The sequence below is a fragment of the Podarcis vaucheri genome (assembly GCF_965113315.1).
Source record: "Podarcis vaucheri genome assembly, chromosome: 9".
NCBI classification, from domain to species: Eukaryota; Metazoa; Chordata; class Lepidosauria; order Squamata; family Lacertidae; genus Podarcis; species Podarcis vaucheri.
In genome coordinates this window covers 35934958-35948704 of record NC_138767.1, presented here as the reverse complement: position 1 = coordinate 35948704, position 13747 = coordinate 35934958, and the positions used below count along the sequence as shown (strand labels likewise).

The 13747-nt window shown below is 40.4% G+C and overlaps 1 protein-coding gene across 3 annotated transcripts in view; it reads left to right on the top strand.

Annotated features, from left to right (window-relative positions):
- Positions 1-11669, top strand: part of SLC7A11 (solute carrier family 7 member 11) — a 98664-nt gene extending 86995 nt beyond the window's left edge. For all 3 annotated transcript variants that reach the window (XM_082237696.1, XM_082237695.1, XM_082237694.1), the window contains 2 exons: positions 1639-1816; positions 4864-11669. In XM_082237696.1, coding sequence (XP_082093822.1) covers positions 1639-1816; positions 4864-4931 — 246 coding nt within the window. In that variant the 3' untranslated portion in view covers positions 4932-11669. The remainder of the gene's footprint in view (positions 1-1638; positions 1817-4863) is intronic.
- The last annotated feature ends 2078 nt before the right edge of the window (positions 11670-13747 follow it).

Here is a 13747-nt window from a genome sequence, read left to right as displayed (position 1 = left end):
CATAAATGCCATGTTTATACCATGTGTGCCTCCTCTCCCCCATAGGCATTTTAATGGAAAATATATTTTGTAGTCACACACTTACTTCTATACAGACTTGCGCATTCTATGAGATCGACTTCTAAGGTCTTTTTCTGGGTCTTTTCAGAGGTTCAGCGGGTGGCGACCAGGAATAAGGCTAGGTCAGCTGTGGTACCGTTGTTGAGCAATGCCTTCACAAAAAATATTTATTTGGCACTAACCAGGGCGGATACAAGAGATTCCAACACCTTAGCCATCACTACTGCTGTGTTCCTCGCCCCCCTCCTTTTCATGGCAATAGCAGCACTGCTCCCACTCTCATTTATTTCCTCAGCAACGTTAATTTCCCTGTTGCGCTAGCATCACTGCTAGCGCTAGCAAAGCGCCCCACCTCCTCTCTCCCAGCCTTGCGCTAGGAAGGTCCAAAAGGGTGCTTCCTCAAAGTGGAGCATTCTGGGAAGCGTGGCTGTGAGACTGGCTTTGCCACTGCCCCTCTAATTCTAGACATCATTTGTCCCTGCTGCAGCAAACTGCAGGGGCAGCACTAGTAATATCACAGCCACCCCCTACCCAGAATGCTTTGCTTTGTGGAAAGATCGTCTTGGTTCTTCCTATGAGAGTCAGAGAGGAAGGAGGTGGAGTCAGAGAGCCTTGCTGGGCAGTTGCTGCATCAGCCAGGCCAGCAGAGGCAAAATACAAGCCAGTGGGAGTTGCAGTCTGCCACCCCTCCACATCCGTTGCCTGACGCAGTTGCCTCAGTTTGCCAAATGGTAGCTCCTGTAGTCCAACACCAACTTAAAACTGCCTTACTGCCCTGAGCATTTGATGGATGATAGTTTTATGTTGTTCCTCGCTGTTGCTATCCCCCTCCGCCCCAATTAAATTTTGGTTTGGATTTTTTGACAGTTTACTTGGATTTTATTGTTAATTGGTTTTTGTGGTTGTGACAGGCATCGCAGTTGTAAACCAAAGCTGTTACTCATATTGTAGCATTTTCTTGATTTTAAAATCATCTCAGATTATGTTATCAGTTGTGATGACAGAAGCACATATTTTTCCAAGTTTATGATGGCTGCATAATGCTATCAGCCATCAATGCCCATGTCCAAAGTGATATTTAATTTGGCAGTCTCTTGCCAGGTTATTTATTGTACTTGGGAAAGAAAATCAATATGTACTTAATGGTTTTAAAAGGCAGCCCGTAACCTAGGCACCTTCCTTCATTGTAAAATTGATTCTAATGAGCAATTACAAAAGGCGCCATCTTTGCTGCAGTTGCTCCTGCCTTCTACTCCAATAGAAGCTTGAGAAAGGGACTCGGTACTAGAAAATGCATTTACAAGACTTCCAATTTAAAGACTGTGCATAGCAATGTAGTGTTTGTCTGAGTGGGTAATTAAGCAGCTGTTGGGATGCCTATTACATAAAAGTGCATTTAATTTGCTCTCTTTAGCTACTTGTATTTGCAGTGCCTGTCCTGAACACCTGTATTTCTATGAGACTTGCAGTGTGCCCCTGTGTTTTATCCGATTTATATTTCATGGAACATTAAATACCAGCGTCATTCAATAGCCAAGGTCAGGGTATTGCAATAACGTCTTTTGGTGTGTGTTGCAGGTGCCGCTCTTTATTCCTGCTCTGTTTTCTTTCACCTGCCTCTTCATGGTTGCACTATCACTTTATGCTGACCCTGTCAATACTGGCATTGGCTTTGCAATTACACTGACTGGCGTCCCTGCCTACTACCTCTTTATCATATGGGACAAGAAGCCAACGTGGTTTAGACAGCTGTTAGGTGAGTAAACGCCAATAGGAAATCATTCCCTTTGTTGTACATTCAGCTTTAGACCATACAGTAACTCTGAAAACTGCAAGTTCTAATTTTTTGGGGAGGCTTTGTATCCACTAGCTTCATTGCCACAGTAAGGCATTTACCTCATTATTTTTAATGTAAATGCCAATTTATTAAGCAGTTATTCTGTACCAGTAGAACTCAATACTTGAAGTAATACTCTTTGAACAAAAGCTGTTTCAAATTACTGAATCTCCCCTCAAATCCCCCAAGTAAGGATATATCTAACAAAAGCCATGGGGCCATGCTCTCTGGTCAAGCAGTAAATGATACTGAACTTTTATTTTACCTTACTGGCACTTCTCATGGACTATCTCTATCTGCTTGGAAAAGAACATATAGTGAGAGAAACATACCCCCCCACCCCCAATAGCCTACTTTGACCCAGTTTGTTTCTGTCATTGTCCCGCGTATTGACATCAGAATTTTGGTTGTGTTTGATCAATGTTAAAGAGAGCTGTTCAGCTGTAAAGCAAATGCAATTAATCTCTGATCAGTATTGATCAACTACTAGGAGATGTCAACAGCAGCCAATATTTCCATGATTAGTACTAAATACCACAAATAATTTGTGCAAATTCAGGGCTGATTTATGACCCAAACCTAGGTGCTAAAGATAGCACCACAAAAAATAAGTATTAATTTTACTTAAGCATGAGAAGAGCCTGCTGAATTAGTCCAATGGCCCATCGTGGAGCATCCTGTTCTCACAGTGGTCAGCCTGATGCCTATGGGAAACCCACACGAAAGACCTGAATGCAGTAGCACTTTCCCTGCTTGTGATTCCCAGCAAGGCAAAAGGGAAGTGTCAGCCACCATTTCTCAAAGGCACTTTTCACCTGTAAAAAACCCACACTTAGCCTGCTTTTCTTTCTCACCCAGAATCAAATTAGCCATCCCTATAGTGAAAACACAAAGTTTGCTTTTGTTTTAAGTGTATGTGCTAGTATAACAGAGTTTCTTCTGAAGTTGGCAGCCTTCTCACGACTTGACTTGAAAAATGAACTTTTCTACTTTCAATTTACTGCACTACTTCAAGGTGTACTGGATTTTTTCAATTATCTAATTACATAAAAGCAGAACAAGAATCTTATAAGGTAGATACAGTGGTACCTCTGGTTACGTACTTAATTCATTCTGGAGGTCCGTTCTTAACCTGAAACTGTTCTTAACTTGAAGCACCACTTTAGCTAATGGGGCCTCCTGCTGCTGCCGCAAAAGTTCTTAACCCGAGGTAATATTTCTGGGTTAGTGGAGTCTGTAACCTGAAACATATGTAACCTGAAGCATATTTAACCCGAGGTACCACTGTAATTCCACTTGTAGCTTAGCAGCAGAACACAGCAAAATAGTTATCAGTGAAATCAGCATTAGAATTTGTGAAATAATTTGACTCTACAGTGCAGATTTGATAATAATGATCCGTCTTCTTAACCATGATAAAATTAGATCACTTAAAAACAGTGCCATGAGTAAAAGGAATATAAAATAAAAATGCATATGACATTCTGTAGGAATCTTTCCTGCTATTAAAACTGATGCCTATAGCAGTTTATTTTTCTCTGTCTGAGAATAAGGCAATGGAAGCAATATCTTTCACTCGATAGTCAACATTTCCAAAGCTTTTGGATCATATTTTTATGAATCAGTGTGGCCACAGGATGCCAGTATTGAACCATTTTATGCGAGCAAAAAGAAAACATTCCCTTCTAGGCAGTTACTGGAGAGACTTGATTTCTGCTTGCTGTGGCAATGCAGCTGATTCTTTGAGCTCTTAAAAAGAAGCCTATTGTTTTCTCTGGCACGAGAAAATACAAATACCTGTAAATGATACAGACATGCATTGCAAACCTGGCTAAGATAATATTTACAGATATTAGTGTATTTCGCCATATATGATTAATGCCTGGAGAACTGTAATTTGTTAAACTATGTAATCATTTTTAATTGAAATATAATGGTCATTGTTTACTTAAATATGCAATGCTTTGTTAAATGTAGTTTGGTACTAGATGAGACTATCAAAGGATGTCAGGATGGATGCTCAATTTGTGTCTTAGTCTAGACTTCATGTCCTTGAGGGTCTAAGCTACTGTACATGAATTGTATGCTTTTCTATCTCAGTGACTAGAAGATTGACTGCACGTTAACCGTGTTCTAGCAAGCTAATATAATGTTACAATATAATGTTACACTGAGTTGCATCCAAAGACCTGGGTGAACCTGGGTTTGGATAACATGTGAGCTATAGTTTAGCTCATAGTAGTGGTGCTGTGGGTTAAACCACTGAGCCTCTTGGGCTTGCCGATCAGAAGGTTGGCGGTTTGAATCCCCGCGATGGAGTGAGCTCCTGTTGCTCGGTCCCTGCTCCTGCCAACCTAGCAGTTCAAAAGAACGAAGTGCAAGTAGATAAATAGGTACTGCTCTGGAGGGAAGGTAAATGGTGGTTCCGTGTGCTGCTCTGGTTTGCCAGAAGCAGCTTAGTCATGCTGGCCACATGACTCGGCCAGTAAAACGAGATGAGCACCGCAAGCCAGAGTGGACCTAATGGTCGGGGTCCCTTTACCCTTTACCTTTACTAGTGCAGCTGCAGTAGTACTGGAGGACAAATAAAGTGGCCTAAGTCTGCTCTCCAGGAGCCTACAATTTTTTATGTTCATGCTAAACTAAGGTTTGGCTTAGCATTCTGTGAGAACTGGACTTAAGTTAGTTTACTTTAAGTCCCATTGAAATCAATGGAGCAAGTAAATTCAAATGTGCCACTGAAATCAATGGGAGCCTAAATTCATCTAATTTAGGCTGCAGTCCTAACCTTAATTTCTTTGGAAATAAACCCCATTGAATTTAGTAGGATTCAACTTCTGAGTAGACATGGTTAAGATTGCACTGTTAGTCCAGAGATCCAACCCTCTGTTGCATGCAAGATTAATCTTACAAATGGCCTTTCATAGAACCTTTCAAAAAGTCTCCTCTATTTTTGTCCTTTATAGACAAGACAACGTTAACATTGCAAATCATCTTGGAAGTTGTTCCATCAGAGGGGAGTGCCACATCATGATCTTCTGCAGCTGAAAGTAGCAGAGAGGCCAAGCAACCAGCTTCTTCATCAGTCAAGGAAATGTGTATGTGTTCACCTTCCTAGGCAACATGGAGAAATAATGAACTGTGGAGGGAACTGTTTTATAGTGTCAGTATTTTTATGTGTGGTTATCTGGTACTGTGGACTCAGGCCACATTCTTGAAAGGAGAAGCTATGGAACCTTTGTGGAACAAAGTGTATGCTCTCCTATGAGAATAGAGTCAATGTAATCTGAAATTCCCTTTATCATACAAGGGAAGGGATCAGTTTTTAACATGATGATTTGTACTGTAGTGTAAATGAACATTTGTTTAAAAATGTTCAAGACAGCTAAAAAAAACAAGAGTAATAATGTCTGTGTTGTGTGTATTGGGCCTAAAGAAAGAAAGGAGTAAAAAAACGTGAGTGCAAAATTACTCCATCCCTTGTTAATATCTGTTTTTGTTTCACTGAGAACACTACCAAGTTCAAAACTATGTACACTCTATTTACCTTTTTAGTTCTTGCTGATATGGATGGGCATCCTGTTCTTTTATACCAGGAGTAGCTAATGTGATGCCTTCCATATGTTGTTGAACTACAGCTCTCATAATCCCTGACCATTGACCATGTTTGCTTTGGTGGGTGGGATCTGGAGTTCAACCCTGTTGGAAGGGCACCACTTTCCTTACTCCTACTTTAGATGAAGCTAGCAATGTATTTACAGAAAAGCACTCTCTGAATGAACGGTGCCGACACAGCCACAGCAGCATCCTGCACGAGGTCACTTGGACAGGGTGCTGTACTGTTTCCCAGCTGCAAATCAGCACAAACACATTATATTGGATACACTGGATTGTGCTGATTCAGCTGAATTATTGGCAACACTTTATTGATGACTGGAAAGCCTTTAAGAAGATAGAGCCTATTGTCTCCAATCCTAGCCTCAGTCCTACCATGCCCTATCTCATCCCACTAGCCCAGTAGCAAAACCTGTGTTGCTTCAATGCAGCTGTCCTTCTGCCTAATACTTAAAAGCACAGAAGCTTATAGGGTTGGACCATAAGGGAGGTTAGCATCTTCCCTGTGTTTGTGATAAAGCATCTTAAGAACAAATGCTTTCATTAGGCATATGGATTATTTCCCAGTTTTAACAGTTTCTTTTAAAAATGACAGCTACCAAAACTTTGGTTATTTCCAGTCTGGAAATTTGAGAATTATGCCCAGAAGCTTAAGAACCAAGTAATGAATGGTGTATGCCTCAGACAGCTTTGGAATTCTGTTTGCTATGGACAAAAGCCAAATGGCCAACTGTTTTTGAAACTCAGCACAGAATTAAGGAGTAGCTGGTGACATGTTGTATGGTTTTACTTTTCTTTGAACAAGAAGCACACACACAAACCCACTACTCACTTTGCACACACAAGTCTTGGTGTTTTCTTGTGTAACTTTTGTCCCACCCTATATCTTGTAAACTTTAGTCCCAAGTTATCAACTGAAATCAAAGAAAATTCTTCCTCCAAACTCAAACATTTCCTAACTTCCTATTGCAAAAGTATTAATATTTAAATATTCATCTTGAACATCATATGTTGTTTGCCTTTGGTTTGAAGTAGAGGTTAACCTCTCACTAAAACCTCTGTTGCAAAGTAAGTTGCTATTCTGCGTTGGTAATCTTGCTTATAGTCATAGGTTTCTGACAACAGGAGAAAGAAGGAAGTAGTTATTCACACAGCATATATGGAATCCAAAGTTGTAGCGATGTGATGGTGACTGACATGGATGGCTTTAAAATGGCATTATACAAAGTCATGGAATATCAGGCTGTCAATAAGTGTTAGTCAATATGTCTGTATATTACCTTCAGTATTGGAGACAATGTATTTCTTAATACCAGTTGCTGTGAAACACAAAATGAGAGTGCTGTTGTGATCATCCACTGCCTGTAGGCTTCCCACTGGCATCCGGTTAGCTACTGTGCTGATATTAAAAACAGTCTTTTGTTAACATAAATTCCTAACTTGGACTATAGTTAAATAGTTGGCTTGTGTGTATATTTAAAGGACACCATTTCTCAAACTTCTGCTGCTCCTCAAGCCCCTATAGTTAGGAAATCATTCCAGTTTATTTGTATCATAGTAGTTTTTCCTATTTAAATATTATTTATTTAGAGTGTCTGTGTTCTGCTCTTACTGGGGAAGGTTTTGCCCAGTATCCTCTATGTGTGATGGACTCATGGGAAAAACTTGCCCCATGAGCCCTTGCTGAAAAGGGGAGGGGAAAGCCTGTATAAGGCTGCTTCCCCTGGAGCTCTGGAACAGTTTGCTTTGAGAGCTTCCCACCTACCCACCCTCAGGTCAGAGCCTTCACTGGGCAATGCTGAACTGATCCTGGTACCCAATGCCATGTCAACTCTTGCCCTGCCTGCTGCTGTCAATAAAGATTTGGTCTGATTTTATCCCATCACCGTTGTATTTTGCTGCTCTCATGGGTCACATAATGTTCCTGCCTGGGCAAAAATTTTGACATACAGGGGAAATGAAAGAAAGGAAATAGGAAAATCAGAAAAACAGGCACCAATTTCTAAGCAGTTGTTCCTATAATGACCATCTAGTACAGAATATGCTTTCTTTGCCATTAGTTTCAAAGCAAATAACCTCCCTCTCCAATTTATTTCACATATAAGTAATCTCAAGGGTTAACTTGAAAGCAATAGTTATACAAACTGATGTTACTTATGCTGACAGTATTCAGTTGAGTTCTTCTATTCCAAAGTTTCTTGGTTTTTTGTTTTATTTTTTGCATTTGGAAGCATAACATTAAGAAAAACTGTTATAGACATCACTTTTTAATAGGATTAGTGGCACCCTCACAAGCTCTGTGTCCTTAGAGAAATTGCCTTCTTCATTAATTGTGCAAGTGCACATTCTGTACAGAGTGAATAATTTGTAAAGTAATAGTGTGACTTTTAGAAAGGCACACAGGAGACTTATTATTCTAATTAATAATTCCATTGCATGAATATTTACAATCATAACAATACGGAGCTATATTAATGAGGGACCCTCTGTGTGATAAAACAAGAGGAGTAGGTTGCAAAGAAATGTATAGCTGTACAAAACCCAGAGCGTAAACAACATTGCACATAAAACAAATCCTCACATTGGGGGTCCTGGAGATTGGTAACACACACACGTCTTACAACCCAGTGCCATTCAGATGGCTTACTGAAATTCTCATCAGCACCATCTGGCATAGCCATGAAGGATAGGGCTGATGGGATTTGGCAGTCGGAAACACCTGGAGGGTTGGCAAAGGCTACCTTACAACATGGGATGTGCCACAGCCATAACACAGGGTGTGGAAGAGGTGATCTAAAGGGGAAGCACTGTGGGTGGGAGAAGTTCCTCCACCCACTGCTAGATTTAACTCCAGTCTCCTCTGCCTGTTTCTTTCAGCTGAGCTTACCATCAACCTCAAGGGCCTTGCCAGGAGAAATGTGGCTAGCTGGTGGGGTTGTTGGGATTAAAGTGGCAGGCAGGGCAAGGATTCAGCACCCCTCACCCACTTGATACTCCTCTGCTTTACATCACTCCCTGCTTTACAACCATGTGGCAGAGCCAAATCTAGTTAAAGCCCAAGTATGTGTACAGACCTAATTAAATGCCAGCATGCAGCACTACAGCAAGAGGGATTCATAGCAATACCTTAGAGCTCAATCTGGTAGACCTGCTTACATGAATAAGTGCGGGAAGGACGAATGCTGTAAAGTTCTATCCATCTCCATTTACCATCTGCCTATTGATTTTAAGCTGCCTGATACAGTGAGCAGGTGTTGGTCAGGAGCAAAGCTAGAAATATCTGCTATTACTCCATTTGTGTTTCACCAACAGTGAGTAATAGAATATACTCTGACTTTGTTTATACAGGTGTAATCCAATGGGAATTGGTAAGAATTCAGCAACTGAATCTTCTTTTATTTACAAAAAGCTGTGCAAAGCCTTGCTGCTAATATAAAAAGGCTGATTAAGATCACATAAACCTAAGAAGGAAATGATAAACCTTGGCCAGAATAATTAATTACTACATATGCATTCCATTATTAATAGGCATTTGTAGTGCAATTCTAGGCACCTGCACTCAAAAGCAAAGCCTACTGAATTCAACAAGACTTATTCACTGTCCAATGGGCAAAGCTGACCAGTTTTGTAAACAATAGCCAGTTTGGAACTAATTTTCTTTGAAGAAATTATGCTTGATCTCTAAAGAGGAACTTAAATATCTTAATTAATCAAGTTCTTGCCTTTTACATTTATATCCAATGCATCTGAAGAAAAACAGACATATTGCTGGAGACTGTTTTGTTTAATATTGAGAATCTGAGATAGGCTCCTCAGTTTTAAAGAAGTAGTTGGGCAGTGGTCAAGAATTTCCTTGGCAGTCGGTTAATGTTCTCTATTAAATGTTTGCATGAGTTTCATATTTTCATTTCTGAGTTTAAAATTATTACATTGGGAGTGGGATATTTAGGTTGTTGTTTAAAAAAACCTTTAATTTCCCACTGTCACTGGCTTAGCCAGTGAGAGATGTTGGAAGGGAGTGGGGAAAGAGATGAAATTTTAGCAGGTAATAAACTATCTGCTGTCATTCCTTTATATTATATAATGAGATCTAAAATACACTGTGGATTATTGGCAACAGCACATTTTGCCTAGCTTAATTATGATTTCAAATCAAAGCAGTGGATGCTTATTGATTGGTAACTTCTCAGGCAAAGGCAGATAAGTGAAAAGTACTCAACATTCTCTTTTCAATATACCAAGCAAACAAATCTAAAAAGTCTGTAGTGAAAATAGAACTGCTTATAAATGTTGCAAACTGAACGCAATGAAATACGGTGTTTCTAAAATGAAGTGCAGTGACTAAATTTCCCGGTTGGTCCTGTATCTGGAAAACATGCTGTAAGGAGAATGTAAGTTTTGCAGACATATTGCCCCTATTCACATGTTACTCATAGCATTTACAGCTTGAAGCAGGAGTGGTGCTGCTACCCACAATGTAAGGTTCCTGCATTAACCATCCTTTGATATCCACACATCACATTTGTCATGAAAAGCAGCTGTTAATGCACAGAAGCTTCACATGAACAAAAGACTTATGCAGCCATACTCAACACCCAGACAATCTTTGGAGTGAACCACATTCAGTGTGAAGACACTGGAGGGGTGAAGTTGCCCAGGGATGCAACATCAAGGATGTGCCTGGAAACATATTCTAGTTCTTGCTTCAAAGCATGAGTGCCCTCTCGAGTAATATATGAATAGGGCTGGTGCCTATGAGAAATAAAGCAAACTAGGATTAACCCACTAATTTAAAACGGCACTATAGTACTTCAAGCACTAGAGATGTTTTCTAACAGCAGAGAGCTTCTATTCAGATGGCTTGTCCTTGTTTGCACTTTTTCAATTTCTCCTTTGAAATCTTGACAAGCCTTTTCATTACTGGATACATCCTCTGGGGTTCCTGTTCCTATTTCCTCATGATGTAGAGAATCTCCAAGCAGATTAGCCACATCGCTGGTGTAGCAGTTCTGGGTTGGAGAAGATGCATATCGTAAGGAACTGGAAGGTGGAGGCGGATGCTGTATGCTAACAGCAATGGGTTAAATTGTCACATGAAGGCTGTTTTTGAGTGGTCTCTGCTAAATGAGAGTAACTTGGAGATCTTCAAACTGTTGTAGTCTTGATATTAAGGACTTTGCATTCCAAGCAGAAACATCTTGGTCTGCAATCGTTGTCAAAGAGCAGTGCATGGCTAATGTGTGCGACACATACAGGGCCTCTGCAGTTCCTTTAATGTGCTCCTGGATCTGTTTGCTATTGGAAACGGGTGATATACACCTGTAGTTTCGGAGAAATCCATGTCAGCCCATTCCCTTCCCCCTTTGAATCTTAATTTAAATAGGACCATGTACAGGCATCTCTTTTTAAAAGCAAGCAAGACTGGATCCCTCAGGGACAGCTCTGATGCGGTGTAGGACACCAGGAACAAAATGAATTTCAATCAAAAGTAAATATATAATAGTGTAATGAAATAGCCATGGAATTGTCCTGAACTAAGGGTAGAATAGCATCATTCCCTCAATCAACAGATGGATGAAGCACTCTTTTTGACCCTTATTAGACCCATTTCCTGGACATATAACTGTTATAAATATGCAATTAAGTTTTACTGTATTGCTGTTTGATGGCTAGCAGTGATGCCTGCTCAAAACATCCAGCAGCTATTCAAACACCCACACACCTGACAAAGTGGCTGGAATAAGAGTTATAGGAGCAGAAATTGGTCTTTTTTGGGTGATTTGTTTGATTTTTGTATGAATTTGGAGATAGTGCTGAAGGTGATACTGTTACTTCTAATTGTACAGAAGAGAATAACATGATAGGCCAATTCCAGATTCCTGAACAAAAGCTCTACATACCTCCAAAAAGTGTGGGAAAGCCCTAAAAGTATGGCAAGGATGGATGAGAACCTATATATGCATCTAAAGCAGTTTCTGGTTGTACACTACTTACATTATGTAAAATAAATTGAAATATATTTATCTTCTCATTGTAAAGCTTTTAATTGAGCTCCTCTTGTACTGTTGATGTGTTAAATATGTATATACGTGTATACAGTAAACAAGTTATACAGAAATGCATTTTTGCTAAAAATAAAAATGCCCATTAAAAAGTCTTCATATTTTAAAATTCAGTTGCCACCAGGAACTGTTATGTGGTATTTAGGCATAGTGAATTACTGAGCACTGTCCCCATAAGCACAACACAAACTCTTCTCTTCCTTTTTCCCCTTGGCCTTAGAGAAATCTGCTGCAGGCCTGCCAGGAAGCTATGTAGAATCCTATAAGTCCACAATATCTACAAATCTGTGCAAATAGTATTCATAATTCTATCCAGTCTTATCTTGCTGTTCCCACATCTCATCTTATTCATATATTTTTCTTTTTTCTTTATGATCTCTTCTGATAATCTCCTTAAGCAAGTAAACACCAGTTATAATCCTGTGTGGATTTTTCCGTTCATCCAATCACCATATCGAGATGGTTTCCATATATCATCACTTCCATAAATAAAAGCACACTTTCCATCATTAATCTTCGCAAATCTGTCGCCTTCTTTAGTCCCTCTGAGGAGGCTCGCCCACATATGAAAACAGATCCATTCCTCCTCCCAGACAAGTTCTCCATTTCTCCTCCCATTTCTCCTCCCAGACAAGTTCTTTCGACAGAACTTGCCAAAATGGCGACGCTATTTTTTACTGCGTCATCCCAAAGCTCTTATACTCTCCACAATCTCCATAAAACATGCTTTTGGCTAGAAAATTATCTCCACACAGTCTTAAATCATCAGCTTAGGTCATTTAAGCGGCATTTCTGACTTGTGGGGGGGGGATTCTTGGTTAATCACATAGAGAAAAGAAAGGAAAGTCCCCCCCCATCCAGTCCCGTTGCCGACATACCTTCTACAAGGAAGCCTAAATTTGGCAGCGGGTATTCAACTGAAAATCAGGGTCTCATTTCATAAGAAATTTTTAAAAACTGAACAAATGGAGGCAATTTATTTCATTCATTTCTTGTACATAAATGAATGCCAGATTTATGAATAAGGGCGCTTTGTCAATATTTTGCAGAAGGGTTTCTAATGCATATTGGGAAATTTAAGTTTTTGCAATCAAAATGTTCTGTTTCCCAAGCATAACGAATCCACTTAAAAAAAGCAGACTTTTTGCAGTTGGGAAAGTGATGGGAGGTTGCAGCCATCACCTGCCCCTCCTCTTTAAGGGTATTCCATTAAAGGGATCCAGGGGTGTGGATCTCTTCTGAAGCCTGGGTATGGGCTAGGGCTCTCAGTTGATGTACATTGGAGTTGGCAAGGTTTTACCTGCCTGGACCCATCAAGTCCCGTGCAGATTTCTCAGTGAACCGGATTGCGTGCACGTGCATGATTTCCTGTGTCTGCGCATATGCGATTTCTGGCACCGTGGAAGCAAGTTCGCATGCCACGCTGGTTTAGCACAGCATGCGGGGACTCACCAAGCAGGTGGCTCGGTCCGGGGGTGTCTCGTGGGCTGGCTAAACTGCCCCCATGGGCCACTTGCAGCCCACGGGCCGCAGGTTGCCGACCCCCAATGTACATCAACAGGGCTCCCCCTACTGGTGGTTGACCCTTACTAGACTACCTGCATGGCACAGAAGGAATCAGATATAGTTGGTTCAATTCCAGTGCCTAAGCCAATGCCACTCACATTCTGTAACCAATAAAGTTGTGGCCTTTTTAGCCCATTAACCTAAAATACTAGTGTCCACTTGTTTCATTATTCAACAAAATGGGGGAGGGCTCAGGGTCTTGACACGCAAGAAAATAAGGATGAGCACTCATTGTGGTGTAGCTCCTCACCAAACAAATATGACAGGCTATTCAATAAAGACTGGATATCATCTAAGCTCCCCATAAACATTGCGCAAGCAAATCAAGATGAATGGTTAGCAAATAGGGCATCTGGAGGAGCCCAGCATTCTGAATGTCACATATCCATTTGTTCCTCATTCATACTCATTCAGAGTTCAGATGGTGGTTCCAATGAATGGAGGAGGGAAAGGGGGAGTGAAATTACAAACTGCACAACCTTCTTTTTTAAAAAAATAATTTTTATTAACCGACCAATCAAATCAAATCAAATCAACTCACATCACATAAATTCCGAATTACAAAGCCGCATTTTAAATTTTTTGTTGGGGGTACCCATATTTCAAG